The sequence below is a fragment of the Hipposideros armiger genome, unplaced genomic scaffold, assembly GCF_001890085.2.
Source record: "Hipposideros armiger isolate ML-2016 unplaced genomic scaffold, ASM189008v1 scaffold_1386, whole genome shotgun sequence".
NCBI lineage: Eukaryota > Metazoa > Chordata > Mammalia > Chiroptera > Hipposideridae > Hipposideros > Hipposideros armiger.
Window position 1 is genome coordinate 130,353 of NW_017732736.1, and position 27,054 is coordinate 157,406.

Consider the following 27,054-nt stretch of genomic DNA (forward strand, 5'->3'; position numbering starts at 1 on the left):
CACACACCCCACTCACTCCTGGACCATAAATCCCTTGAGCTCAGGCCAGGACTAGGCCTGTTCACCATTAGATTCCCAGGGCATCCTAATGCACTTGATAAGCACTCAAAAGTGTTTGTCAAATGACTAAGCACACAGACGAATGATGAACATGAGGAAACACTGTAAAAATCTATTCCTCCTCTCTTCTGAATTGTATTTACTTTTATTTAATACTATTTATCTAATATTTTATTATCTTTATAAAATTCTTCTCTCTCCCAATCACCATTTAGAAATATTTATTGTCTTGCAAAGGAAATGTACTGGCACTTTAAATTGAATATGTTATGTAGTATATTCAGCTTTATCCCATTTGGCAATTAAAATTCTTTACCTAAGTTCATAAACTTATCTTGCTGACACCATAAATATGAGTACAATCTTTACCCATATTTGCTGATTCTTGAGAACACTTAAATATTTGAAAATGTAAATATAGACTAACATCCTGAGAAAGCATTTTTTATAGAAAGTCATAGACCAAATAATAAACGTCTACATGGTAAGACTTTTGATAGCAAAGCCCCTCTTTCTTAAATTTTTGCTGCTAGAAAAACATGAGGCAACAGAAGTAAGTTTTAAATAGGGCACAGCCAAGCGTCTTTCAGAAACATTGGTTAGAAGCAGCCTTTTGCTTTGAGTTAAGCCAGCCTTCCATCAGATCAGTGCACTGGTCCATTAAGTCTGCTGCTGGCTAACAGTGGAACGATATTTCAGTTCAGGTTAGTTTTTTCCTGTATTTTGATCAACATTTTGATTTACATTACTGATTTACGTAACGTATATGTTTATAGTCCTGATTTAATGAATATACACCAAAATGATGTATTTCTCTGGAAATATGCATGTCTTCTTCTTTTTTTTTTTATTGTTTTATAAATCCTCAAATGTCGATTCTTTCCTAAACTATACTGCTTAGACAGATCTGCCTTGGGCCCCATTCAGTAATGTTTATTGCTAAAAGTTATAATTAAAATGTTACCAATATACCCTGTGTGACTCAATAGACCCCTCGGAGAGCATTATATCAAAGTTCCTGTGTTGAGGTATTGACATTAAGTCAAACCCAGTCTTTGATTCCTCAGTTTGTATAATTCAGTTAAATATTTGTTTTAATCTGAAACTTAACATAGGACTCAAATAAGATGTATTTCCTTTAGACTGAGGCTGAGGAATATTTGTAGACTCAGTACAGACTTTTTTTTTCATTTTCATTCCAAGAGGGAATAATTCAGGTAGTGACATAAACGACTCGCCCTTACATGGAGCAGACCGCAGCCTCCTAGCCTTCTCACACTTCTGTGCTTAACCACAGGTCTCTCCGGTGAAGACCATTGGGCAGTTTTGGCATTTGCCTGTTTAGATTCATCAGATTTTATAAAAGGATCTTGTGTCTTAATAGAACTCCCTTGGTATTATTTGAATTTGGCGATCTGGGTCACAAGCTAGAAGCCATATGGCCTGTAAGAATCTTCCTAATCCATCTAATTGTTTTGAACTCGAGAGTTCACACTGAGAGGTTTGATTCGTTCCTTCTGATCATGCCAGTGTTCCTAAATTGTGAAAGATGATAACTATTTCTTCAGTATTACATTTTATAAAGCCAAGCTAGGTTTGCTCTGTTACAGATTTTGGAATTTAGCAGCCTGGATCAGTCTAAAATATTTTACCGTCAGCACATATATTCCTATATTATCCTCATCACGACTACTGTCGGTTCTTTGTCCCGTCCTGCTAAACATTCTATTTCTGTTCTTAACTCCACAATTTTGATTATCAGTAATCTGAACACAGGACTTCATCTCCTTTCATTCTTTCTCAAAATGCCCACATTCTCAAGAGCTAAAGCTTGTCAGTATCACACTTTTGATGAAAACATCCCCGTTTATCAGTATACTTATCTTGTTCTATCACTTTTTTGAGCAACTAATCAAAGTTATAATAGGCATGTAACATACATTATTTCTATTTTTTCTTTTATTCAAGAATAGTTAGTATACAATATTATATTAATTTCAGGTGACAATATAGTGATTCGACATTTTTATACCTTACAATGTGATCACACCACTAATTCTAGTAATCATCTGTCACCATGCAACATTATCACAGTATTATTGACTATATTATATTCCCCTTCACCATTTAAAAAACTTTTCAATTATAATTGACATACAATATTTGACTGGTTTCAGGTGTACAACATAGTGATAAGACCTTTATATAACTTACTAAGTGATCACCGCAATAAGTCTAGTACCCATCTGACACCATACAGTTATTACAATGTTATTGACTATATTCCCTATGTTGTACTTTACATCCCCTTGTCTGTTTTTCATAACTGGTAATTTGTACTTCTTAATCCCTTCACCCATCTTCACAACCCCTCTCTCATCTGACAACCATCAATTTGTTCTCTGAATCTATGAGTTTGTTTCAGTTTGGTTTGTTCATTTATTTTGTTCTTGAGATTCCACATATAAGTAAGATCATATGGTGTTTGTCTTTCTCTGTCTGATTTATTTCACTTCGCATAACATCCTCTAGGTCCATTCATGTTGTCACAATTGGCAAAATTTCGTTCTTTTTTATGTCTGAGTACGTGTATGTATGCGCGCACCATAGCTTCTTTATCCATTTATCTATCGATGAACACTTAGGTTGCTTCCATATCTAAGCTATTGTAAATAATGCTGCATGAACATAGTGGTGCATATATCTTTGAATTAGTGTTTTTTATTTCTTCGGATAAATACCTAGAAGTGGAATTGCTGGGTCATATGGTAGTTCCATTTTTAATTTCTTGAGGAACCTCCATAGTGGCTGCACCAATTTATGATCCATCAACAGTGCACGAGGGTTCCCTTTTCTCCATATCCTCACTTGTTAGTTGATTTATTGATGATAACCATTATGACAGGTGTGAGGTGATTTCTCACTGTGGTTTTAATTTGCATTACCCTGATGAGTAATGATGTTGAGCATCTTTTTAGATGTCTATTGGTATGCCATCTTTGGAGAAGTATCTACTCAGGTTCTCTGCTCATTTTTTAATGGAATTGTTTGGTTTTTTGCTGTCAATTTGTATGAAGGGTGTCTATATTATTTATCCTTTCAGAAAACCAGCTCTTAGTTTCATTAATCTTTTCTATTGTTTTTCTATTTCATTTATTTCTGCTCTCATCATTATTGGACTTTTTTGGTTTTGTTTTTTTCCTTCTACTTCAGGTATTATTTGTTCCTCTTTTTATAGTTTCTTTAGGTGTAAATTTAGATTGGTTATTTGGGATTTTGTTCTGGTTCTTGAGATAGCCCTGTATAAGCTATAAACTTTCCTTTTATAATTGCTTTTGCTGCAACTCATAAATTTTGAAAGGTTCTATTTTCATTTTCATTTGTTTCAAGGTAGTTTTTAATTTCCCTTTGATTTCCTCTTTTATCCCTTGGTTGTTTAGAAACATGTTGATTATTCTCCATGTATTTCCCCCCCCCCCCCCAGTTTTCTTCTTGGAGTTAATTTCTAGTTTCATTGTGGACAGAAAGTACGCTGGATATAATCTCAAACTTCTTGAATTTATTGAGGTTTATTTCGTGGCCCAACATGTAGTGTATCCTGTAAAATGTTCCATGTGTAACCTATAGTTTTTTGGATGGAATGCTCAAAATGCCCAAAAAAGTCAAACTAGTTTAATGTGGCATTTAAGGTCATTATTTCCTTATTAATTTTCTATCTGGATGATGTATCCATTGAGGTAAGTGGAGTATTAAAGTCCCCCCAATTATTATAGTATTACTGTTGATTTCTGCCTTTATATCCATTAATATTTGCTTTGTATACCTAGGTTGGGTGCCTTTTTACAATTGTTACATCTCAAATGTTGGGTTTGTATTTACAGTTGGTATATCTTCCTGGATTGACCCCTTTAAAGTTCTGTAATGCCCTTCTTTTTCTCTTCTTACATTCTTTGTTTTGAAGTCTATTTTGTCTGATATGCATATTACTATCCCAGCTTTCTGTTAGTTTCTAATTACATGGAATATCTTTTTCCATCCCTTCACTTTTAGTCTGTGTTTATCTTTCAATCTAAAGTAAGTCTCTTGTAAACAGCATATAAATGGGTCATTTTTTTAAAAATCCATTCTGCCACCCTTTCAATTGGAGCATTTAGTCCATTGACACATACAATAATTATTGATAGGTATGTTCTTATTGCCATTTTGTTAATTGGTGTTTTGGTTGTTCCTCACTGTTCTTTTCTTTTTATTGATCTCTTTCCTTTTTATTTGATTTTCTTCAAGGGTTTGATTGGATTCCTTTCTCTTAATTTTGTGTGGGGTTTTTTTTGTATGTTTTGGTTCATATATATACCCATCTATATTTATATACCCATCTATATTAACAGTCTATTTTAAGCTGATAGGCATTTAACTTCAATCACATTCTAAAACTACATTTTTACTCCCCACCCCATTCTGTTTCTGACATCATGTTTTACATCTTTTTTTGGCGTGTATACCATGTTTACTCTAGTTAAGTTAGTTTTGCTACTATTGTCTTTTAATCTCCATATTAGTTTTTTTTAAGTGGTTGATTCACTGTCATTATTGTATATTTTCCTTTACAAATGAGTTTGGTTTTTTCCCCTGTAATTTCTGGTTGTGGCCTTTTCTTTTCTGCATAAAGAAAACCCTCCAGGCAGGGGAGCCCCACTTAAATGCAGCTACCTCAGGTGGAAGGGCCCCTTGTAAGCACACTATGGTACTCTCCTATTTCTGCTGGGTTTAGGTCCAGGAGGGGTGGCTGAGATGCACTCAAGCACCCTGTGGGTCAGCCAGAGAACCTGGATGGAGCTCCTCCCACTAGCCACGTTCAGGGGAAATGTAAACAATGGCACTCACCAGTTCCTGCTGTCTGGGTTGCTCCCTCATCTCCCAGAGAGCTCTGGTACCTCCCCAAACTTCTCTATGCAGTCCCTCTTGTGCAGAATCTGTTCAATGGACTCACAGTTGTCTCTTAGAAGGATCTGCTCTAATTACAGATGTACATTTGATGTATTCTTGTGAGGTACCAAGCTCAGCATCCATCTAGGCTGCCATCTTGGACCCCTCTCATTATTTCTATCTTTTGCAGTTGGGGAAGGCAGGACTTATTCCCGCTATTAGACAGATCAGGAAACTAAAGTCAAGAGAATTTTAAAAACTGCCCAAGAATTAGGCCTGGGTCGCTTTGTGACTTTCAGACCCACACTCTCTATAGAGCTTTTCTCTCAATGTAACACTTTCATGCATTCCAGATGACCTATATTCTTTTCTGATTAAAACCTTAAAAAAAATAAGCTTGTAGTATATAACGTGAATCAAACTAAAGTGAAATAGAGGAATCTTATATTTATAGTTAGAATGAAGTCCAGCTCCTGAAGAGTTATGGCATCTAACGACACTCTAACAGTCTTGATTTAGTCAACCCTGTCAGATTTTTTCTAGTATCACATATTTACCTGTTTTCCTTTTATGCTCACACCACCTTAATCCACAGAGCAGATTCTTTGGGGGTGGCCAATTCAACAGCATTTTTCTTCTGTAGTTTTCCTTGATCCTTCCCAAGAAATGTGTTCGTTAGATAGTCCTGAAATGGTTACATATAGGCATGTTTACTAATGTCTCTTCATGCTATAATGATTCAGCAAAACTGAGAAATGTTATTCAGTTATTTAATCGCTGTGCTATTCAGCTTAAAGTTTGACCTTCAAATATATCTTTATGTTATCTAGCTTAGCCCTTTGTTTCAGATCTGCTACCAATGTATTCCATCTGACAGTCAACAAGAGCACATGCATTCTATATAGATCTCCAATGTATCAGGCGCTGTACTCTAGGGAACCCAAGGACAAACAAGCCATAGACTCTTCCCTCAGGGAGACCATTTTTGCTACTGAAGCAGAGATCAAGTCTCCCTCTCAAACATCTTATAACCATGTCTCCTATATCTGCTCCTGATTTGGGTTGTAAAATTTATAAAATTATAAACTTAAGTTAGAGTTGAGACACCATCTTATTTTACTTAAACAGGAAAATGACTGTCTAGCAGGCACATAGCAAGACCTGAACCCAGATCTTCCAAGTCCTAATCTGATACCCTTTCTCCAGCCATTTGTCACATTAGTTTGTACCTGTCAGTTTCCTTCCCCCATCTCATATAACAGGGTGGTCTGGACTAAAGGCATAAAATTAGGCAGGTACTCCATTCTAGTTGGTTGTTCACCACCATCAAAAGTGAAATCAGGGGCCGGCCGAGTGGCGCGATGGTTGGGAACTCGCTTGGGATGCCAGAGGGCCCCGGTTGGGATCCCATATATGAGGGCTAGTGACACTGCCCTCTACAGCTGGGATGCTGAACAACGGCTCAACCTGGAGCTGGGCTGCCGGGAGTCGCCGGCGACGGCGTGGGCTGCAGCCCCTGTGGCAGTGGGTTGCCATGGGCTACCGTGTGTAGCCAGCAGCCAGCGTGTGTAGCCAGCAGCCAGCGTGAGCGGCCAGCAGCCGCAGTGAGCGGCCGTCCAGAGGCCGGCGACTGATCTGCCTCGCCAGAGAAGAGCGCAATGATGGTGCCAACTTGGGCCAGTGAAGCGACATCCTCCACAACTAGATTGAAGAACAAAACAACAGCAACTTGTCTGTTCCCCTTCCCCCAATTCCCCAGCACTGTTCCTATCCCCCTAATTCCCCAATAAAAATCTTTAAAAAAAAAAAAAAGTGAAATCATAGGTTCTTAAATTGGGAATTAGATTACAAAGGAAAGATGATCTTATAAATATGTAAAGAATAAACAAAAGTCATATAACTCATCCATCTAGGCTTATTGTATTGACACTTTGAAAACAAAAACAGGGAGTATTTATGTTTTTGTGGTTGTGCTGCATTGACATACATAGTCTTACCGCAAAACCAAATTCTCTGACCTTATAAACTAATCAGCTTTATATGGACTTATGGTGAAGATGGCAGAGTACATAAACATTATACTCGCATTCTCCCATGACATCAAAATTAGAATTGAATTATAGAACAATCATCATAGAAAACCACCTGAAGACTAGCTGAACAGAAGTCTTATAACTAAGGATATAAAGCCACATCAAAACTAGTAGGAGGGGCTAAGATGCAAAACAGGCTGGCCCCACAGCCACCATGTGGTGATTAGTAATCGAGAGGGATTTCAGCTGTGGAGGAACCCCCTCTGCGAGCAAGAGTTCCAAGCTACCATCAGGGTCCCCGTCCAGGACTCCAGTGCCCAAAACAGGAGTTCCCATAACATCTGGCTGTGATAAACAGCTGTGATTGTGGCCAAGTGAGATGGAGAGCTGCTATAGACCCAGGCATTCATTTTGAGGGGCCTATGCTCAAGCTCAGCGCTCCAGGGAAAGAGCAGCAGCTTGAAAATCACCAGGGACACATAGGGAGGAATTGTTTACTACCTTCAGGGCAAAGGATGGAGGGGCAAGGGTGCAAAATATCCAAAATCAGTTGCATTTTATACACCAATAATGACATATCAGAAAGAGAAATTAAGAAAACAATCCCATTTACAAATGCATCAAAAAGAATAAAAAACCTAAAAATAAACTTAATTAACTTTACCTTGTAGTTTTACCACATTAATTAAGGTAAAACTACAAGACAATGAAGAAAGAAATTGAAGGGCCGGCCGAGTGGCGCGTTGGTTAAGAGCTGGTTTGGGACGCCAGAGGGCCCCGGTTCAGATCCCACATATGAGGGCCAGTGACACTGCCCTCTATAGCTAAGTGGCTGAACAACAGCTCAACTTGGAGCTGGGCTGCTATGAGTTGCTGGCGACAGCATAGACTGCAGCCCCTGCTGCAGTGGGTTGCCATGGGCTACCGTGTGTGGCCAGCAGCCAGCGTGAGCGGCCAGCAGCTGCAGTGAGCGGCCGACCAGAAGCCGGCGACTGATGTGCCTCACCCGGGAAGAGCGCAATGATGGTGCCAACTTGGGCCAGTGAAGCAACGTCCTCCACAACTAGACTGAAGAACAAAAGAACAGCAACTTGTCTGTTCCCCTTCCCCCAATTCCCCAATAAAAAATCTTTTAAAAAAAAGAAAGAAATTGAAGATATAAATAAGTGGAAGACTGTACCATGCTCATGCGTAGGAATAACATCATTAAACTGCCCATACAATCCAAAGTACTGTACAGATTCAGTGCAATCCCTATCAAAATACTAATGGCAGATTTTACAGAACTACTATAGAACAAATAAACCTAAAATTTATATGGAACCACAGGACTCTGAGTAGCCAAAGCAATCTTGAGAGAGAAGAATAAAGTTGGAGAGGTATCACTATCTGATATGAAACTATACTACAAAATTATAGTTATCAGAACAGCATGGTATTTGCATAAAAACAGACAAACCCATCAATGAAACAGAATAGAGAGATCAGAAATAAACCCATGCATATAATCCATTAATCTATGACAAAGGAGGTAAGAATATACAGTGGGGTAAAGACAGTCTCTTCAATAAATGGTGCCGGAAAAACTCACCAGATACATGCAAAAAAAAAAAAAAGAAGATGAAGAAACTATCACTTTCTGATACCATATACAATAAACTTAAAATGGGTTAAAGACTTAAATGTATGAGGTCGGAAAACTAAGTTCACGAACTCATCCTAGAAAAACCTCATTGCTGAATATCACCCTGGTCACCTTCAAAGTACTTCCCTTAGGAAGCTATGCACCGTCGCCAGCGCCTAGTCCACCCTTCAAAGCAATTTTGGAACTGTTTTTTGGGAATGGCCATCAGAGTTGTCACTGTATTATGCTTGATGTCCTGAATGTCATCCAAATGTCTTTCTTTCAATATTTCCTTTATCTTCAGGTAAAGAAAGAAGTCATTGGGGGGCAGATCACGTGAGTAGGGAGGGTGTTCCAATACAGTTATTTGTTTACTGGATAAAAACTCCCTCACAGACAGTGCCGTGTGAGCTGGTGCATTGTCATGATGCAAGAGCCATGACTTGTTGGTGAAAAGTTCAGGAGGTCTAATTTTTTCATGCAGCCTTTCAGCACTTCCAAATAGTAAACTTGGGTAACAGTTTGTCCAGTTGGTACAAATTCATAATAAATAACCCTTCTGATATCAAAAAAAAAGGTTATCAAAAAAAAAGGTTAGCAACATCATTGCAACAAGTTCGCGAACTTAATTGTCTGACCTCGTAAGGCATGAAACCATAAACCTCCTAGAAGAAAACACAGGCAATAAACTCTTTGACATCGATCACTCTTAGTAATATTTTCTTGGATATGTCTCATCAGGAGAGGGAATTGAAAGAAAAAAATAAACAAATGGGGATTACATTAAAGAGTTTTTGCACAGTGAAGGAAACCAACAAAATGAAAAGACAAATTACTAAATGGGAAAAGATATTTCCCAATAATATATCCAATAAGGGTGTAATATCCAAAATATATAAGGAACTCATACAACTTAACAGCAAAAAAGCAAACAATTTCATTAAAAAATGGGCAGAGGACATACAGATGACCAATAGGCACATGTGCAATATCACTAATTGTCAGGCTAATGTAAATTAAAACCACAATAAGATACCACCTCACTCCTGTCAGAATGGCCATCATCAATAAATCTACAAACAACAAATGTTGGGAAGGATTTGAAGAAAAGGGAACCCTTGTACACTGCTGATGGGATTGCAAATTGGTGCAGCCACTGCAGAAAACAGTATAGAAGTTCCCCAAAAAATTAAAAATAAAACTAGTATATGACCCAGCAATTCCACTTTTGGGTATTTATCCGAAGAAACCCAAAACAGTAATTTGAAAAGATGCATGCACCCCTATGTTCATGCAGCGTTATTTACAATAGCTTAGATATGGAAGCAACCTAAGTGTCAATCAACAAGACAAATGGATAACGATGTGGTACATACAGAGGATGCCAAAAAAATGTATACACATTTTAAGAAAGGAAAAAACTGTTAAAATTGTAATACTCAATATATACCAATAACAAAAGATGAATACAAGTCACGTTTGACTTCTGCAGTTATAAGAGGTGCTTAAATTACCATCAGCATCCAGACACTTCTGATTATGGTGAACTACTTACCACTTGAGCAATGCTGACCAAAGTGTCTACTTATATATATTTATTTGACACCCCCGGTGTATACAATGGAATATTACTCAGCCGTGAATAAGAATGTGATCTTACTATCTGTGACAACATGGGTGGACCTAGAGCATAATATGCTAAGTGAAATAAGTCAGACAGAGAGATACAGATACCATATGATCTCACTTATATGTGGAATCTAAAGAACAAAAGAAATGAACAAAGAAACAGAAACAAACTCACAGACACAGAAAACAAATGGTTGCCAGATGAGAGGGGAGTTACAGGGGTAGATGAACTAGGTAAAGGAATTAAGAAGCACAAACTAGGGGCGGCCAATTAGTTCAGTTGGTTAAGAGTGCAGTGCCCATAACACCAAGGTTGCCGGTTCGATCCCCACATGGGCCACTGAGTTGCACCCTCCACAACTAGATTGAAACAACTACGTGACTTGGAGCTTATGGGTCCTGAAAAAACACACTGTTCCCCAATAAAATTAAAAAGAAGTACAAACTTGCAGTTACAAAAATAGTCAAGGGGATGTAAAGTACAGCATAGAGAATATAGTCAATAATATTGTAATAACTGTCTATGATGTCAGGTGGGAACTAGCCTTATGGGGGATCACTTTGTAAATTATATAAATTTCTAACCACTATGCTATACACCTGAAACTAATATAAAATAATATTGAATGTAAAATATATTTGAACAATTTTAGAAAATGAAATGTTTTTAAAAAGTACAAATTTCCAGTTATAAAAATAGTCCTGGTGATATAAAGTACAGCATAGGGAACATAGTCAATAATATTGTAATAACTATGTATGGTATCAGATGAGTACTAGACTTATCAGGGTGATCACTTCGTAAGTTCTATAAATGTCTAATCACTGTTATACACCTGAAACCAATATAATACAGTATGTCAACTGTAAGTGAACTATAAATGTTTTTTTAATTGCACTAGAAAAAAATTTTAATAAAAAAAATCAATGAATAGTATGTTAGTGATAATGCTATAGACCCACAAAGTGGACTATAGAAGTCTAAGAGAAGGAGCAAGGAGCCTATTACAATAGTGCAGATGAGGGAGGATGGCTCTTAAACAAAGTTATCAGTGGAACAGTAAGAAGTGTCATCTTCGGATTATGCTTGAAAGTAGATCCAACAGGATTTCCTACCAGATTGGATATTGGAAAGGAGAGCAAGAGAAAAGTGAAGGCTGATTCCCAGACTTTGGGCATGAGAGACTAGAAGGATAGTTGCCATGTACTTACTCCATTAAATCATGAAATCAGCGATGTAATCATTGTATGTGTCTGGGAAAATACAAGATAAATGAGAAAGAAATTTCTCCCATAAAGTACATCCAGTCTAGCAGACAAGACAGACAAATACATGCACATAATTATAATACCTAATTGGTTATTACTGTAGGGGGCCTCGGCAAAGTGCTGTGAAAGCACATAGGAGAGAAGTCCCCTTGTCAGGGACATGAGGAAAGACTTAAAAACAGAAGTTACATATGGGCCTAGCCTGTCATTCCTGAGTTGGGCATTACTTGACTTGAGTCTACTCTAGAAAGATAAACTGCATTATAGTCACAGGGTTAGAACAATTCGAGCAAACCAGGCTGGCAGTAAATTTTTTTGGCTTCATTTCAGACCATAGCTATGCATGATTGAGCAGAAAGAAAAAATCAAGTCCCCTTTCCAACCCTGGTCTATACATACATCTGTATACCGGGAGTGCCAAAAAATGTTTACACATGACTTGTATTCATCTTTTGTTATGGATGTATATTGAGTATTACAATCTTAATACAGTTTTTTCCTTTCTTAAAATGTGTTTTCATATTTTTGGCACCCTCTGTATATTTATACAGAGAGAGCAAGTCCTCAAATAGCATAGTGTCATTCAACGTCGTTTTCTTATAACATTGATGAGATGCCGTAGGAACTTCACTTGTATTTGTTTCAATTAGACTATGGTAGGTAATACTGGTTTTCTTATACAGCTAACCTTTGAACAACACCATGTGAATGTGCAGTTCCACTTACACATGAATTTTTTTTCAATACATACATACAGTACTGTAAATATATTTTCTCTTCCTTATAATTTTCTTAACATTTTCTTTTATCTAGCTCACTTTATTGTAATAACATAGTACATAATATACAAAATATATGTTGATCAACTATTTACGTTAACGGTAAAGCTTCCAGTCAACACTAGGCTATTAGTAAAATTTGGGAGAAGTCAAAAGTTATATGCAGATTTTCAACTGCACAGGGAGTTGGGGGCTCCCTAACCCTCCGCATTGTTTGAGGGTCAACCAACCATATGCGGGTGATTCCGCTAGTTCCAAGAACCTATTGATGACACTGAGTGAGGACTTACTGTATATTATTTTTCCATCACAGGAGCCTTCTTCCTCTATGCTGGATTCGCTGCTGTGGGGCTGCTTTTCATCTATGGCTGTCTTCCTGAGACCAAAGGGAAGAAATTAGAGGAGATTGAGTCACTCTTTGACAACAGGCTCTGTACATGTGGGGCTTCAGATTCTGATGAAGGGCGATACATTGAATATATACGGGTGAAGGGAAGCAACTATCATCTTTCTGACAACGATGCTTCTGATGTGGAATAATTTTCAACTGCTGATACATTTTAGTTATTTAAACAAACTTGGGGGGGAAAGATCAGCAATTGGTAACCTCACTGCCCTGCTTCCAATCTGGTTCTTCCCACAGTCTGGTTTTGAATGACTTCATATTCCAGAATATTTGATTAGGAGGAAGATAACCAAGGTGACATTTTTTTTCATAAGCGGAAATGTAAAAAAAAACCCAATATTTACAGAGATTTTAAATAATTATTGAACAAATGTGTGTAATTCCTTCCTGAGATAGTCTAAAATGAATATTGTATCCAGTGACTTCAGTGGTATCTTTTTTTCCTAAGACCATATATAATTATTAGTGGCAAGTGAGTCAGTGTTAACCTAGCAGAATCAGATATGAATGATATACTTATAAGGAGGATTCTGGGATATGGTCCAAGGGTGTTTTCTGTCAAAACATGGTCTGTGGGCCCTAATTTTTCTAAGGACAAGTATCTTACCTGTGATCTTACCTGCTATTAGAAATTAAATTCCATTAAACTTTCATCAACAAATTCAAAGTGCCTCATACAAGGGCACAGCTGTCCTTATCTGCTTTGGATTCCACATTTTGGTTTCTCTCTCCAATTCAGATCTTGAGAGCTCTTCAGAAACTGACTGCACAGGATCTTTTGAACACTATGAAAAGCAGGTCTTTTAAGGTATATTTTCATACATATTTTTTGCATCAGTGATAAGTGTACATTTGCACAGATAAGCTAGCAAGTTTTGATAAGTATATTTTATTGCTAGAGAGAAAGAAAAGATTTTTATGGATCCTTAATTAAGTTAGTCACTTAGGTATGCAACTATAAATACAGATAGCACTAGATCTTCAACTGCATTTCAGGGTCAGTTTTTGTTCGTGCCCAAATCACCTGATATTCACCATGCCTTTGCTCATCAACTCGAGTCCTACTATTTGTGCCTTCATTTGTGTTATAGAAATAGCTGCTAGCGGACTATTTTCCCCTTCTTTTATTCAAATAACTTCTGGAACAAAGAAGAAAGGAGGGAAGAATATCAGTGACAAATAATCCTGCTGTTATTGATGTTTAATTAAATAGTGGGACTTATTTTTAACTTATTTTAACTTTTTATTAACCGTAAGGGAACTGTCACATTTTACTTAATAGTACTTGTCCTTTTTTTACTCTGAGAGCATCAACTGGTTTTTATTTTGCACACCCTTTCTCATTTTCTCTGACAATTTACCTCCACACCCTCACCCCCAATATATACATAGATTTGTCTGTGGCTGTTTCCTTTTTCTCACTCTTGTCTTGGATTTTTTTTTTTCCTTCTTGTCTAAAAATTGGGATTTTCTATTGGAACAGATTAATGGTTCTTGCATAGCACATGTCTTTAACAAATGTTGACTTACTACATTTATACAATATCTTTTCAAAGTGTTCATTGGTTTTTATGGTCATTCATCAATGAACTCTAATTTTTGCTCTTATATTAAGACTTAACTATATAGTATGTACAAAATTCCTTCCTCACAAAATTACTTGCTAGTTCCAATGATAATATGAATGACTCTTCTGTGGCCAGTTAGGAATGCATGAGTTTGAAGAATTTTAACATGGCTTTAAACATCTAATAAGGCACTATTTGGAGTGAAGAGGTGGCTAAATTTGATGTCTCCAAAATGTTTTTTTCCTCTCTTAAGTGTGGCTTGTTCCTATCTAATGTCAAAGCTGAGAATGTAGCCAAAGAGGCTCATTCTCTAAGCCACCAAGCATATGACATGTGCAGTAAAAGTCTCTTTATTGGCCTAAAAAATTTTCTCCCTTTGATCATTGAATATAATAAAGTTATTTTAGAGAGTTGTTTTCCTTAGGTGCTTTGACAATTGAGTTCTAAGGGGTTATTAATATTAATTTGCCTCATAAAAGCAGATGTGATTTTATAGAGAAAATTATTATTCTATTGATATTTTGTATCCCATAAAAACGTTCTTATCTGTGTAACATTTCACATGGGTAAAGTGAAGAGGAAAATGAGATATTGTGTGTTAAAATCAGAATATTTTGGTGGAGACAGGTATTTAGACCAATAAAGTACTCTCTTTTAAGAATTTTTCCGATTTATCCAAATAATTGCCTCAACTCTTCTCTTTATTATATACATAGCCTTAACTCAGCTGAGCTGAATGCACAGTAACTTTATTAAAGGAGCAACTCGACTCTTATTATTTTGTAAAGCAGAACATGGCCTAGTCTCCCTGACATAAGGAAACGGTGTTTTCAACTTTACATCCATAAATGCACATAATATAGGGAAAATCAGCCACAGTTCTCCTCCTCTATTCTCCTCAACCTCCTTCTTTAGGCTATTGGTTATTTATATACCAATAAATATTCCCTATCTTTGAAGTACAGAACAGAGAGCCACAGTATAAGAATTATTTATAATTTTTTAAAAACAAATAACTACTTGAAAAGAGACCTTATACAATTAGGGTATTATTTTTAGATTTGGTGAACATTTATAGTATATTAAAAATTCAATGTTTGAATTTTCCAGGTTTTTTTATATTATGCACCTTTTAAGTTCTCAGCATCTTTGACTACCACTATCAACTTGAAAACTTTCCATTTGAAATATTAAATATGTATTTTGTAGGACAATATATATATGGTTATGATTTGACCTACCATACTAAAATGCATTAAGCCTCATGCTTTTAACTGATATTATAGGTTTGTTTTTAAACATGCTGCAAATTCAACAGAGGTACATTATGTTTTAGGAAAATATGGTGAAGAAAGTTGTAACCCCTATTGAGGCTTAACTGATGGCCAATGAGATCTACACTGGACTTAAGAGAATATAACATTGCATCCGAACACTTAGGTCTGACTGTGATGTCAGATAGGTTTTAAAGATTTGGTATTAATAGTTTTCTTCACTATAAACATTCCTAATAATTTTGACTGTTGTACCTTAGTCAAAAATTACCCAACACATGATTTAAATGTATATGTAAAGATCTAAATTAAAACTAGATTTAAAAGGTAATATTCCATTTGAAATTTTGTTTCCAGTCATATTCAGTACTTTTATGATGGAAAACGCTTTGCAAGTAATGCTGTCAAGTGCTTTCTCATAACTTTTTTACCACTGAACCAGATTTCAGGATATTAATCTAAATATTATTTTTTTAAGTTATTCACTCTAACATGATAAATCTGTTAGCAAAGAATTTAGAAATTGTTTACTATAATTTCAAAATCAATTATTCAGAAGAAGAATGAACAGGAAAAATGTAAGTTTGACAACTTACACTTTTTCTTTTTCATCAGAAAGTAAAATTGAAGTGCATTATAATCACCTGGGGGAAGATATTCTAGAAAATACTATCCATATGTTATCTAAGGAAAATCTCACAAATTAATTACATTAATAGTTTATAAATACAGTAATATGATGAGGGGACTGGAGGGATTGTTTTATTTCATTGGCACACTAATTAAGAACAATAAAATTAATGAGATATTGTTATAATCAACTTTTCTTTACTATTCTCCTACTTTATAAAATCTCAAATTATACTAAGCACCCAAAACTGACATTTATACAATTGTTGTGACGTTTTCAATTACCAAATTCAGACCTTTTCACTAACAACGAATAAAAGACTGACATACCAGGCGAGGAACACAGAATTCATAATATGTGCTTTATAGCAAAATGTGTTAAATTGTGTATAAAATTTACAGCTCATGTGTAAATGCTGCCTATAAAAAGACTCAGAATTGTTCTCTGGATTAACTTTAACGTCCTATTTTCTGTCACTTTCTATCAATTTTCTTAGCCTCATGTAATGTTACACTAATGAAGTGGTTCAGGTTGTAGCAGCCTATCAATTGTTAGTACATTCAGTTCTGGGGAGCAATATTACTATTTCCTAGAAATAGTGATCATCTAAAAATGCCAAACAGCTAACTGCTACCAACTCTTGTATACTGTCTCTTAGAGGAGGAAATTTTTGTGTGTCAATAGTCATCAGAGAAATATTTTCTAAGAGTGTTAATGAGAGAATCGTATCCTTATAATTTGCTTATGAGTGTAAAACAATATAATTCCTATAAATCTTTACTTTGTATGTATAAAACAGTGTTTTACTTCAGTGATTTGGTCTACAGAATGTTAAATACCTACTACCTTCATTTAGCAGTAACATTCAGATTTTTATTTTAGACAGTTAAGTTCATGTGTTTGATTTTGCCATAGCAATATAAATGAGAAAAAGAAATGCAGCTTATAAGTACTTGAAGGTAAAAACCAGTATTTTGTAAAATTTTAGCAAATTTTAATAATATTCAAGCATCATTCCATCTCATTTGAAGGTTAAAAAAGATGAGACTTAACTCTAGCCAAAGTAGAAAATTATATTCTACATGTCCAAATGGTTCCTAGCAGCTTTTGGACTATATCTCACTTAATATTATAGTATCTTTTATTTATAATAAATGTTCAAATTTCTATTTAGAAGTTCTAATGTATACCTAGATTAAATCAAAACAGTTTTATGCTTTTAAAATGTTTTCAAAATATATATTTTAATTTTTGAGTGCATGTTATACAATGTTTAATATTCACGTCTTGGCAAATCCAATATAAATATTTATTCCTACATGTGACATATGGGATATCTCTTCAAAATTATGAATATCATTTCTTTCAGTCATTCTAGCCTATAACTGTATCAAAAGTATTGTATATTTTATGGAGATTTAGTGATGTATATGTAAATGTTTTTAAGTTATTTTATTGAAGTTCAATCTTTACATAAAGTTAAAATCTTTTTTTTTTAAGTGTCAGTGCCAGAACTGTAAATGAAAATAATCAAATAAAAGTTAATTCATTATTCGTTTATCTCCCTTGCACTTTTGTATTTTCTCTAATTCTCTTCCTTAGATTTTAGGCTCTAGGTTACATAGTATTATAAAAGCATCTACAAAGATCACTTACCTCTATATATTTATGCAGTCCTACCCAATTTAATGATATTTTACCTGTTTTGATCATGGGTAAACTCAAGTATCTTTTAAAAATATTTTATAATACCTAAAACTTGTTCTAAGGAATTATTCTAAATAGTAAATATAAAACTAAAATTTTTAAGTGCTTAGGAACTCTTGATATATTTCTGGTTGTTGTCAGAACCAGATGTTGAAATCAACCATTATGTCTGGTTGACAAAAATTATTTTGGGTTGTTGCTCTGTTAATGAGAACAAGACACCTGCTGGGGGACCAGTTGACAGTCCTTTTGCAACTCTGTTGCTCCCCACTGCCATTCTGCCTCAACTGTAGCTTCTGTTAGTAACCATCACATTATTGTTGGATCTGGTCAGTCACTAGACTTACCTCCGTAGTTAGGGTATGCCATCCTGAGCCCAACTGTAGAAATAGCCCACAGAGATCCTCTGAACACAAATCCACTGTCATTCAAAGGCTTACAGTGGAGTTGCATCTTAACCAAGGATTCTGGTATCAGCAGGTAAGGCAAAAATCCTACAGTCAAAATGACCCTTGAAAATCCTACAAATTATGCATGAAGTGTCCACTTACCTGGACAACTGAATGGTGCAGTACATGTCTCTATCAGTGGTCAGAGAAAACTCCTCATTTAATTATCCAGTCCTGTGGGATAAACACTGTCATCCCTTTATGAATACCAAAACAGGTTGAGAACATTTTTGGCCCAAGATCACACACTAAGATGTGGTACAAAAGTCTCTGCAGTGTCTACTCCAGCAGTCTTCTTTTCAGTCCTCATTTGCAATGTCTTCTTGTCAGACCCAGGCAGAAAGATTATAAAATAGATATGGTATAATTCCTGTATTGTAACTTAAAGAATATGCAAAAAAGATACCTCATTTTAACCTGGACTATAGACACAAATCCTGAAAACCTTTGATTTGGGGTTTCTTTTCCAAATATCAAGCAGTATATAGTACATTGTTTAAGAGGTCAGGCTGAAGGCAAATTGAATCCCACCTTTTCCACGAGCTTCCTGGTAACCTAAATTATACTGAGTTACTCTTTGCCTCACTTTCTTGTCTATTATATGGAGATGTTGTTGCTATCTACCCTATATATGTGTTGTGGAGGTTACATTAGTTACACTCATAAAGCACTTTGAGCAATAACCTCAAGTAAGTGCTGGGTGACTTTGGTTGTTCTTAATATCATCATCCATATGCTGTCTCCCAGATGCTGCTAAGGTCATGATGCCCAAAGCACAAGCTATGTGCTTATAAATTCCCTTCCTGGGAACAAGTACTAGAAACAGGAGCACATGGGCAGACTTCTCTGACATGTGTCATACAGGCTGTGACTGCAGCAGGCAGGCTCCCTGCTGACCAGAATGGTTTGAGCTGACCCAGCCTGATGTCCCTCTTTCTTTGCCCGTCTCTTTTCCATGAATATCTTCCTGAATGGCACAACTGATGGAACAACCTTCTCATATTCTCCAGATTAACAGCATTAAATATATAATTTCTATTTATGTGCTCTCTCAAGAAAGAAAAAAAAATTTTAGAAAATCTGTTACCCATCATTTAAATTTCTTTCATCATTTAAAAAATAATTTTTGAAATCCTCTCCAAATGAAAACTGACATTAACCCTTCACTAAATGGCTATATTGAAATTAAGCTCATAATACTATAGATGCTATGAATTTAATATGAAAAACTGATGGTATCGTTTATCTGTGATATTTCATGCACTTTCCACTTACACTTACAAAAATTAATTTCAGGTGATCAGCATGCAGAGTTAATTTTTCACATAAAAGAAAATATTGGCATGCTTTACTTTTAGCAAACAGATGCTAAACTCACAAAACAGATTTGTTAAAGCAGTGGTTCTCAAAATGTGGGCCTCAGACTAATGGCACTGGCATCACCTGTGAGTTTATTACAATGCAAATCTGTGGGCCTCACCTGACCTACTGAATCGGAACCTCTTGAGATGTAGCCCAGAAAACTTTTTTTTTTAAATATAAGTGACGTATAATATTGTGTGAGTTTAAGGTACACAATGTGTTGACTTGATACATCTATATGTCACAATATGATTGTCACTATAGTGTTGACTAACACCTCTATGGTATTACATAAGTATCATTTCTTTTTTGTGGTAGGAACAAGTAAGATCTAGTCCCTTAGCAATTCTGAAGTTTATAGTACAGTATTGTTGTTTATAATCACTATGCTGTGCATTAGATCTCCAGAACTAATTTGTCTACTACTTCCAATTCTGTACCCTTGAACAACATCTCCCCAAATCCAACTCCAGCCTCTGGTAACCACCATTCTATTCTGTTTTGACCAGTTCCTCTTTTTTAGATCAGGAAATTATATTTTAACAAACTGGCCAAGTGATTCTTAAGTACACGGTAGTGCAGGAACCACTGCATTTGAATTTTTAAAGCATCACTTTAAAAAGGGGATCAGCATTATGTTCTTTCAAAAGGCGAACTCATCCAGTGAATAATAAACTGAGTAGATTTATATGCAAGTTACTCAGGAATTTATAAAGCTAAGTCGTTTTTGCCACAGGGGCTTTGCATGAGGTGTCCTCTCTGCCCTGAGTGCTTATCGCCCCAGTTCTTTGGGTGTCTAGCTCCTTCTTGTCCTTCAGGTCTCAAATCAAAGTCATCTCCTCGGAGAGCCTGCCCTGACTATACAATTTAATTGTGCCCTTCCTCCCCAATATGTTATCATGGGACCTTGTTTTCTTTTCTTCCTAGTATGTATCACTATTTGAAAATTAGTTTTATTTCTTGTCTGTTGCTACCATTAGAATGCACGATATGAGAGCAGGGAACTTCTACTGTTTGCTAGTGACTCCAGTACCTCATACAGTTTCTAGCATATAGTTTGTGCTCAAAAAATATTTGAAGGATGAATGGATGCATGCAACACAGGTGCTCATGTGGCCCACAAAGGAGCAATGGAAGTTCCTCCTGGGCTGGAAAAAAAATGGTTAAAATGACACCATGGCACCAGGCGAATATCAATAAGCATGCTTTGTAAATGAACCTCTGTATAGCAAAGCTTTAAACAAACAGCACGTTTCCTATAGTATATGAATTCATGTGTAGTCACATAAACACATTTGGATGACACATTTGGTTTCTTATGAGTCATGTTAAAAGAGGGAAAATCTAATAAGAAAAATCATGAAATATTAGAATAGGAAGTTTGGGGTGAAATTTGCATAATTAATATTCTATTTCTACATTTTCTTTATAGAGTAACAACTCACACTTACTATATGCCAGATAGTTAATACACCAAGTCCTCATGTAAACGTCAATAGGCTCTACAATGTAAGCAAAACAACCTTATTCATATTTCTTTTTGCATGCAAAATACACCACTCGCTTCCCAAGACAACCCCACCTCTGTACAAGTCTCACCTATTATGGCACCAGGCATAGGTTCAAAGTCCAGAATCTCATCCAAATGTGTATGCCACTCTTCAGATGCCATTTATCAAGTCCAGTTCCTCAAGTATATCTATTCTCAGTATGAAGACCTGGTGATCTAAAGAGACAAGATGTATATATGTATATATATATATATATATCTTCTCTGCAAACCAACATACAATGGTGGAAGAGGCGTAAGAAAATCATTATACACTTTTCCACTGAAAGGGGGGTGAAGAGAGGCAAGCAGGAATCAGAAGTCCGTAACAATTCTGAAACCCAGCCAGGCACATACTGACGATTCCTGGACTCAGACCCACTGCCTGGGAATACAGCACAGCATCTCTACAAGTTTTGGCTCTACCCTCAGCTCATGGTTCTACCGCCTTAGTTGTCCTTTTCCATAAAAAAATTTTAAAAAAATGCTTTAGTTTGCAGCTAAGTAGTTCCATCAGACTGCTTCCTGCCAATAGTACTTCAGAATCCCAAAGCTCTCTTTTCATCTTGCACTCTGTCCCTTTTAGTCCAAGCAGGCAGTGTTTCTGCAAGTACACGCTTCATAAAACGACATGAATTGTACTGGGGCTCACCCCATTAGACAAAAGCCACACCCACAAAATTCATCAAGATAAGTCCTTCTCTATCTTTGGCTTCCTGTAAGGTTACTATAGGAAAACCCCCTTGATATTCTTAAAAGCCCTATTGTTGAGCAATGCCTGCCCTTTAAGATGCTTAGAGATCATTATCTGTTTGTGATACCACCTCAACTCTTGGAGGGCTTTGCAAAGAGTTGTATAGTATGCCCCTGACATTCTTTATTCCCAATTTTCCTGACGGTGTCCTGGAATTCATCTTTGTCCAAAAGTCTTTTCATAATTTTAGCATCATCTGCCATCTGAAGAAAGTGGAATAAGAAACAGTGTTTTTTTAGATTCCTCTATTATATATAAAGTGATTTCTTTCACTTACCATTCTCATCTTGCATATTACTACAAGCAGCTGGAAGCCAGGTGGTACCTTCAACACTCTCCTTTGAAATCTCCTAAGTTAATTCTCTAGTTCTATTTTCTCGTTGGTTCTATATTCCAAATTCCTACAGATGATAGTGTTCCTTAGCTTTCTGCCACTACATAATAAATGTCCCCATCCTTCCAACTTATAAAAATATTATCTGCAATTTCCTTCGGCCCTCACTGACAAGCCACCTTAAAGGACCATAAGGTTTCCATTAATGGTCTCTTCAAGGGCTGTTAGACTTGAACTAATAATCTTCTCAAGGTTCTTCCAGCTTCAACCTGCCATTCAGTCGCAAAGCCACGTTTCAAGTTTTTGTTATGAAAGCACCTGATTTCCAGGTACCAAAATGTGTTCCAATTATCTACTACTAGGAAACAAATCCCCAAAACTTAATGGCTTAAATCAACAATATTTATTTTGGTTACAAAGCTGCAGTCTAGGCAAAAGATTCATACAAGAATTAAAGAAAACCTAAATAAATGGGGAGATGTAACATACTCATTGATTGTAAAACTCAACATTATTAAGATGTCAATTCTCCCTGAATTACTATACGGATTCAATACCACCCTACCAAAATCCAACTATTAATAGAACTTTTTTTTTTTGTAGGAATTGACAAGCTGTGGCCAAAATTTACATAAAAATGAATAAAATGCCAAAACACTTTTTGAAAAATGGGTAGTAACACTACCTGATTTCAAAACTTGCTATAAAGCTACATTAAAACAATGTGTTAGTCATATAAAAATATATATATCTTGACGGAACATAATAAAGAGTTCAAACCTATGCATTACAGTCAATTGATTTTTGACAAAGGTGCAAAGTTAATTCAATGGGGTAAAGAACTGTCTTTTCAACAAATGCTGCTGGAGCATGTGGATATCGTTATGAAAATATATATATAACCTTGCAATTATTTTAAGAGCTGGAAATGAATCATAGGCCTAAATATAAGACCTAAAAATACAAAACTTCTAGAAGGAAAATTACAGAAGAGAATTTTTGTGACCACAGTCATTAATTCTCAAAAAAATAAATTAGACTTCATCAAAATTTAAAACATCTGCCCTTCAAAAGACACTAGTAAGCAAATGAAAAGACACTATCGTCTGGGTGAAATAGTCCTTAGACTGTTTTGAGAAGGCAAATGTGTTCCCCCGTGATAGATCAGGAACAGCTTGAGCATAATGGGAATTTCACACTGACTGATGTGCAGTTGCATCCACAAGAAACATGCAGTGAACACACAAAACTGCGCTCATCTGAACGGAGCCGCTTAGGAATACACAAAATGAACGTATACATTCAAAACCCTAGCAGTTATCTCGATTCACTGTGGGTATTATCTGTTGAGGTTCTGTCTTTCTATCCTTTCACATTTGTGAAGCGTTTTTAAATAAATGAGAGAACATGTGATGTCTCCTCAGCAACAGGCAGAAAGGAATATACACTGCAGACCAACATTTAAAAATAAAATAAATTCCTATGGCTGGAACAACCCTGAGTGCTGCAAAGGCAATACAGAGGCCTAAAGAAACAGAAGCAATAGCAGAATTATTGAGTATATAGGTTAAAGACCAAACAGTGAAAAAATCAGAAACTTTTCCCACAAAGAGAAAGCACTAGCTATAATATAAACAAAAAAACTTAAATATAAATCACCAAACCCTGTAGAAATGGTTCCTTAATGCTATCATTGGCTAGTTTGGTGCTTTTAAACAATGCTAGAGCTGTAGGGCTGGAAAAACAATTCTAGGGTGACATTTTCTATCGGGATTGCAAGGTATTAATTAATACACTGTCTTTTTACTTCCATTATTGCTACTAAAAAGTCATCTAACAGTATAGCTGCCCCTCTGGGAAGGTAGTCTTTCTCTCTCCAGCTGCTTTTAAGATCTTCTCTTTGTCTATGAGCCTCTGCCATTTTATTATGCTGGGTCTACACATGGATTTCATATTATTTGTCATACTTGGAAAGTTTTGGCCTTCTTGAATTTGTGGATTAGTATGACTGATCAATTTTGGAAAATTCTCAGCCATTCTCTCTTCAAATTATTATTCTATTCTATTCTCTCTCCTCCACTGTTGATACTTCAATTAAACATATGTTGGAGTTTCTCATTCTATCACTCTATCGTTTAACTCTATTTTCTTTTTCTCTCCTGCATTCTGGATCATTCATTCTGATGTATATTTTATTTTACTAATTCTTCACTTTTTTTCTAACGTGCTGCTAGACACACTTGAGTTTTCAGCAGCATGTGGCAGAAATGGAAAACTGGACTAAAGAACTAAAAAAATTAACAATGTTAACATCTGAGTTATACCTATAAAGACAATTCATTTACCATGGTCCCTAATCTGTCAATAGGGATTCCCCCAGGAGAAAACCATAAGGCAATGATTCTAGTGCATGTAGTTTGCTTTAGGTGTGATCACAAGAAACGCTGCTGTGGAATTGGAGGAGACAGGGAAGGAAGGAAGCTAATAAAGGGCTTATTATCAAGCAAGTTACCATTGTATGCAACTAAAGCTTAATACTTCTGAGGAACTCTGCAAGACCAGTTCCTATTTAAGCATAGATTCCTGGACCCCACTCTCAGAGATTCTGATTCAATAGTTTTAGGGTCAGTTCTAAGAATTTTCATTTCTAACCAACTCCCAGGAAACGGTGTTAATGTTATGGGTCAGCAGATCACACTTTGAGTAGACAGTTGTAGAACACACTTCTGAGGGAGTTATCCTGCCCAAGAGACAAGGGAACTGGTATATTGTTTTCACCAACACTCACCAGACATTGTTTTAAAAGACTACTCTAAACAGCATGAATTCCTTGGTATGTCCTGCCTGCTCTCACCCAGGCAGAGCAGGTGTCTGAAGCCAAGAGAAATCATTAAGGAAATGAGTCACAGATACTGGCAGCTGGAAATCAGGTTGGCCTGTATTGAAATGAAAAGTGCCAAGGAATTATGAGCAGAATTATTTGCTACACTGCTATCTATAGTGTCATGGGGAAAATAAACATTAACCAAAAAATTACACAAATAAATTACAATTATAAGTGCTATAAAAGTAAATTACATGAGACTATCCCTAAAGATAGCCTCATATTATTTCAGATGGCAACTTCCTAGAGTACTTGATACTGATCAAAATAATGCACTTTCACAAATCTGTTAAACACCAACTCCAAATGAGTATCATATACATCAGCCATTACTGAATGTACAGTATTTTATTTGAACTCACTGTGATTGGCAGTTCACAAATGTGTGCAGAATCATTATTAACTTTTCCATTTTGTTTCATTTGGATAAACCTTAGCTAGGATTTACTTTGTTTTATAAACCTTAAATTGCAAGTGTGGAAAGAAAGCTATGTTTACATCATTTTTTTTTCATGAAATGGTTTCCATAAGAGAAAACCTAAATCAATATTGTACATGAGAAATGTGTTAGAATCTATTCTGCTATATAAGAGATGTCTCTTTTATTTTGTAAATCGATACTTGCTTTCCTTTAAATACATTTATCTATTAAAGCACCTAAAGAGTTAGCAACTGCAAAGTTAGGGAACAGTTCACGAAACTATTCTTACTTCAGGGATTCCAAGAGCACGCTCAGATTTGGTAATACTGGAAAGATGCAGAACTCACTGAAAGCTTGTTATACTCACAGCTACAATTTATTACAGGGAAAGGATGCAGATTAAAATCCGCCTAGGTAAGAAACCCATAAAACAGAGTCTAGGAAAGTAGTGAATGCATAGCTTCCACTTGTCCTCTTCTGTGGAGTCACCGTGTTACTTTCCTGGTATCAATGTGTGACAACACATAGATAACACTGCCAACCAGGGAAGCTCACCTGAGTCTTGGGGCTGAGTCTTCACTGGGGTTCAGTCATAGTTGGATGGTTGACTGCTCACATGGCTGACCTCAATTTCTAGCCCCTTAGGAAGTTGAGATGATACTGCTTGCCTCAAAGTCCCATCCTAAATCACATTGTTACTATCTGGCTTGGCCCAGCATCCCCAGGCAAACAAGGTCACTTCTATCAGGCATGACACTCTAAGGGCTTAGAGATTACCTCTCAAAAGCCAAGGGCAAAGTCCAGGCCTCTTTCTGGGCAAGCTGAAATTCTTTACTACACTGCACATTTCCCTGCTCTCATTGTGTGTGGTCAGTGCACTAAAAACACTGACATTCTCCTTCACCTTACCGAATTTAACTGCCAAATCATGACACTGATAAAAATATAACTACTTTTGATATGAATGTGCTTTCAATACTGCTAGACTTTGATTAGTGTTTGGGGAAAAATCAGTTTATTTGATATTTGAAACCAACTCAAAATTCACAGCTCAATCTTATTCTAATATCACGACCAAATAGTCTTTTTTTCCCTCCATATATTAGTCTTCATTGCTATAATATTTCATGTTTTGCAAAATAATGCTCAGGGTAATCAATTCATGATGGAATACCTTTCATTTAATATCAGGATAAAAATCTGGCCTTTTGAAACTTATAAATGTGCATCAGATAATTATATTCCCCTTTCATGAGATGATTACAATACTTTAAGAAAATTATTTAGGAGTTCATTGTGCTTACTCTGAGGCAGCAAAATAACTTCCTCAAACTAGCTAAAAACCTAGAGACTGCTACTGTTGAATATTAGCTGTTGGTATTTCTGAATTGTTAC

General features: G+C 36.0%; 1 protein-coding gene across 1 annotated transcript in view; it reads left to right on the top strand.

Annotated features, from left to right (window-relative positions):
• LOC109377390 (proton myo-inositol cotransporter-like) overlaps positions 1–17,494 on the top strand; it is a 109,623-nt gene extending 92,129 nt beyond the window's left edge. The window contains exon 8 of the mRNA XM_019633718.1: positions 12,634–17,494. Within this exon, the coding sequence (XP_019489263.1) occupies positions 12,634–12,860 (227 nt within the window). The 3' untranslated portion in view covers positions 12,861–17,494. The remainder of the gene's footprint in view (positions 1–12,633) is intronic.
• The last annotated feature ends 9,560 nt before the right edge of the window (positions 17,495–27,054 follow it).